Source organism: Gekko japonicus, unplaced genomic scaffold (assembly GCF_001447785.1).
Source record: "Gekko japonicus isolate JY-2015 unplaced genomic scaffold, Gekko_japonicus_V1.1 scaffold2529, whole genome shotgun sequence".
Classification (NCBI taxonomy): Eukaryota; Metazoa; Chordata; class Lepidosauria; order Squamata; family Gekkonidae; genus Gekko; species Gekko japonicus.
Window position 1 is genome coordinate 221,590 of NW_015169255.1, and position 4,823 is coordinate 226,412.

At 56.0% G+C, this 4,823-nt stretch overlaps 1 protein-coding gene across 1 annotated transcript; it reads right to left on the reverse strand.

Moving 5' to 3' along the window:
- Positions 1-3,856: 3,856 nt before the first annotated feature.
- On the reverse strand, positions 3,857-4,733 carry LOC107114897 (E3 ubiquitin-protein ligase RNF182-like). Its single transcript, XM_015416502.1, has one exon. It carries the CDS (start codon positions 4,731-4,733, stop codon positions 3,987-3,989), a length of 747 nt encoding a protein of 248 aa, XP_015271988.1. The 3' UTR covers positions 3,857-3,986.
- Positions 4,734-4,823: the final 90 nt, after the last annotated feature.

The window sequence follows — 4,823 nt, forward strand, 5'->3', positions numbered from 1 at the left end:
AAGGATCCGAAGCAGTGTGTAAGGCAGCTTCGTAGCTTTTTCATACGTTTAATTATGAAATATGTGTTGGCATTTTAGTCTGCTTTGTGCGCCTGTTATGTGGAAAAGCCCCTGCTACGGGTCAGAACATTACCTGGTGGTGGAAAATGCTTCCTGCGGGACCGCCTTTCCCCATATGTGCCCCAGAGAGCACTACGGTCAGGGTCTCAAAATCGATTGACCCTCCCGGGCCTCAAAGATGCCAGGATCGCTACTGCCAGGGCTTTCTCGGTGGCGGCCCCATCCTGGTGGAATGAGCTCCCAGAGATCAGGGTCCTGCGGGATCTTTTACAGTTCCGCAGGGCCTGCAAGACGGAGGTCTTCCGCCACTATAGAGCCCTGGCCCTCAGTTTTGACACCTAGCCTGTGCCGCAGGAAGATCAGGAGCAGAATGACATGACAGTCAGCCATCTTGAATAACTAAATGACCATTACCAGCACTTTATAATCTGTACTGGCTACAATGGAATTGTATTAGCCGTAAAGGAATTGTTTTTATATGATTTTATGACTTTTAATTGTATTTATGCTTTGACTAGGAAAAAGGCCCATTGTGGAAATAAATACAACGGCCTGTAGAAAGAGGCTCTGGGCGGGTGCCCCAGCCTTGGACACTCAGTGTCAATTTGCTGTGGCGACCTCAGCAGGGTATAATGATACTGAGTCCACCATTTTCTCCAGAGGAACTGATCTCTGCTACCTAAAGAACAGTTGTAATTTTGAGTGATCTCCAGCCCTCACCTGGAGATTGGCAATGATGGTTCCCCAGAAGGGAATGGTTGGTTTGGAGGGTGGAGTCTATGGCTTTGTACCTATTCGAGGTCCCATGCCTCCTGAAACCTCACTCTCTCCAGCCTCCATCCCTCAATTCTCCAGGAACTTCCCACCTGGAGTTGGCAACCCTATCTCCTTCCCAGCCAATCATCCACCTACCTTTATTTCTCCCTCACTCTTCAGCTTTCCACCCCCCACACACCTGCAGCCTCTCCCGTGCTCTGAAGCCCTGAGTGCTACGTCACATTGGCTGTCATACAGGGGCCACCTCAGCAGCATATAAGGATACAGAGCCCACCATTTTCTCCAGGGGAACTGATCTCTGCCATCTGGAAAGCAGTTGTAATTCTGAGTGATCTCCAGCCCTCACCTGGAGATTGGACACATTTTACCTCAGAACAGAAAACTGTTTAGAATGTTAGAGGCAGAAGCCAATCAAGACGCATATGCAAACGACCTCTGTGTTCTGAGACAGAGGCCAATGAGGCTGCATATGCAAATAACCTCTGTGTTCTGACTGGCTATGGGAGGGGAGAGGAAGAGCAAAATGTTTAGAATGTTGGAGGCAGGACTCAGGCAAAGCAGCCGGTGGATAGGGAGACCCTCTGAATGACAGATCAGAGAGCGAACTGATTTTGGAGAGTGTGGAATGTTCTAGAGAAGTGCCACCACCATTCGGCTTTTATTTATAAGGGAGATTGTTAGCTGCCCTGAGCCCGCATTGTGGGGAGGGCGCGGTATAAATGAGATCGGTAAATAAATAAATAAGTCACAGCTGAGGTACGGCATCCCTGTAGAGTTTTCAAGGCAAAAGAGGGACATGGGGTTTGCCATTGCCTGCCTCTGCGTAGCAACCCTGGCCAGTGTTGGTGTCGTGGTTAAGTGCGTGGATGCTAATCTGGGAGAACCGGGTTTGATTCCCCCACTCCTCCACTTGCACCTGGCTGGATGACCTTGGGCAAGTCAGGGCTGTTCTTGAAAAAAAAGAGCGGCTTCTGTCAGAGCTCTCTCAGCCCCACCCACCTCACAGGGTGTCTGTTGTGGGGAGGGGAAAGGAAGGGAAAGACGTTTGTCAGCCGCTCTGACTCCCTTGGGGGTAGTGAAGGGAGGGGTGTAAACCCAATCTCTTCTTCTTCTTCTTGCTGGTCTCTCCTCCAAGGACTGACCAGGGCGGACCCTGCTTAAGGTTCTGAGATCTGACCAGGCTAGCCTGGGCCATCGAGGTCAAGGCGAGAGACAGAGGTGGTTGGCCGTCGCCTGCCTCTGTGTAGCAACCCTGGACTTCCTTGCTGGTCTGCCACCCAAGAACCGACCAGGTCAGGGCCAGAATATCACACAGCTCCCCCCGAAATACTTTTTACATGCTCAGTTTGCTCTGAAATTGCACTGCACCGTCTGCTTGAAGAGAGCCAGTGTGGTGGAGTGGTTAGGAGCCTCTGGAGAGTTGGGTTTTATTCCCCACACCTCCTCGTCCACATGAAGCCTGCTGCTGGATGACCTTGGGCCAGTCCAAGTTCTCTCAGAGCTCGCTCAGCCCCACCTACCTCATAGGGTGCCTGTTGCAGGGGGAGGAAGGGAAGGCAGTTGTAAGCTGCTCTGAGGCTCCTTAAGGTAGAGAAAAGGGGGGTATAAAAATCTCCTCCTCTTCTTCACTCTTTGTAGCTTTAGTTTTTTAAAAAAATAAATCTTTCACGTATATTTTAGACACCCTGACGAAGCAGATTGTGAAATGAGTTAGGATTTTTGTGTGGAATATAATAAAAGAGTCGCTTAGTGGTTCCGGGCCCCCGAGAGATACGCTATGCCGCGACAAGGGCAAGATCCTTCTCAGTGGCGGCCCCTACCTGGTGGAATGAGCTCCCGGAGGAGATCAGGGCCCTGCGGGATCTTTTGCAGTTCCGCAGGGCCTGCAAGACGGAGCTCTTCCACCAGGCTTTTACGTAGGGGCCGCCACTTCCACCATCACCAACGAGGGAAAGACCACCAAGTTGGAGTGTCCTTGATAGCCATCTATATGACAGCAAGACCAGCCGTTTAGCTTGGACTATATTACCAGGATGATTCCATCATGATTAAAGTCTGCAGGGGCAATTCCCTGCAGGTGCCAACTGCAGACCATCTTGAAATTTAAAGCACTTTATTATTATTAATAGTATGTTGGTTGTGATTTGTGATTTTATCGGATTTTATAAATTTTATGTATGGGCTTATGCCTTTGTAAGCCGCCCTGAGCCCGCTCGCGGGGTAGGGCGGGGTAGAAATACCTGAATAAATAAATAAATAAATAAATAAAATACACCCCCCCACACACACACACGCCATTTTTTAATCTCTGCTTTTACTCTGGATTGGTGCTGCCCCCTCTCTGCCATTCGTAGCCGGTGCCGCCAGCAGCCCACGCATTTCCAATCCTGCCAGCGGTGCTTCTGGGAAGCACTGGGCACCCTCTTCGTTGTGCTCCAGAGGCTTGGCCAGAGCCAGCAGCCCTGGGTGATGCGGCCAAGAACACAAGCACCTGAGATGCGCCGTGCTACAGGCAGAGGGCAGCGTTCCTGCTTCCGGCAGATCCATCCAGGAGGCCCACAGATGTGGCGTGAAGGTGAGGGGGTACTGCCACTGAACATGGAGGTTCCATGGAGCGCTTTGGAAAGTTTGTGGAGCTGGTGCTGAGTACTGAATCCGTACCAATGGTCTGAGGTTTGGGATGAGCCCGTCAAAGAACACTTGAGCACTTGTGGGTCTGCTTCTTTATGTAGGGAGGGAGGAATGCGGTAGATGCCGAAGCCACAAACTCTCAATGGCAAGGCAGTATACATTTTGACAGCAGCAAATCTCCACGCTGCCGGACCTCATGAATGCGTGGCTGCCGCACGGTTGCGTCACAAATCCCTTCTTCACAGGCAATGCAACAGACCCCCTTCTCTCCCGGAGGCCGGCGGGGCACACGGGCCCTCCTCTGCGGCTGAAGTCAGCAGGCACCCAAGTCCGAGGTGCCCGTGCCGGAAGCGCCACTGCTCAAAGCTGCTCCGGTGAGGGACGGATGGAGGAAAGTGAGGCCTGGGGCCGGCCGCAGGGGGACCCCGGTGCCAGAGCCAGGAGGAGGAGCAGGCAAGAGAACCCCTCGCAGGAAGCTCGGGGGCCAGTCCTTGGGACCCCGACCCACGCCGGGCAGTTCAAGAGGGGAAGTTGAGGATTTCGTGGCGCAAGCACTGGCAGAGACTGTAGAGGATGCAGAGGATGAGGGTGGCGGGCACGAGGCTCACCAAGACGATGCCCAGGCTGAGGCGCTCCACCAGGAGGAGGTAGATGCCCAGGGGCAGGGAGCTGAAGTAGAGCAAGCAGAGGAGGCCCATGAGGAGGCGGCGGGGGAGAGCGGGGCAGGCGCTGCAGGCCTGGCACTTGGCCAGGGGGTCGGGGCAGGGCAGCGAGGCCACGCTGGGCGGGCGGTAGAGCCGCATCACGTCCAGGAGGCCCACCCCCTCGGGCGCCGCCAGGTCCTCGGGCACCTCCAGCAGGGTGACGACCAGGCAGTCGGAGGAGCCGTGCCGGCCCTCCCCAAAGGGCTCCAGGACGCCCGGGCACAGCAGCACCTCCGGGGAGAGGGGCGGCCGCCCCGGCCGGCGGGCCCGCTCCCGGCCGCTCAGCAGGGTGGCCAGCACTCGCCCGTCGTCCTGCAGGCGGCCCACGTCCCTCTCGGGCAGGAGGGTCTCCCGGCGGCAGAAGGGGCAGCTGAGGCGCCCGGGAGAGTCGCCCACGTCGGCCATGCGGCAGAGGCACCTGGCGCACACCCGGTGCTGGCAGGAGAGCAGCTTGGGCCGCCCGGCGCGGCTGTCGAAGGCCTCGTAGCAGATCTTGCACTCCCGCTCCGGGGTGGGGCGGGCCGGCGGCGGACCCCCCAGCTGGCCCCTGCAGAGGGACATGGCGGCGGCAGCGCAGGGGGGCGGCGGCCTGGCTGGGGAAGAAGAAGAAGGAGGAGAGACGGCTGAGGCGCCCCCCCCCGCCCCACCACT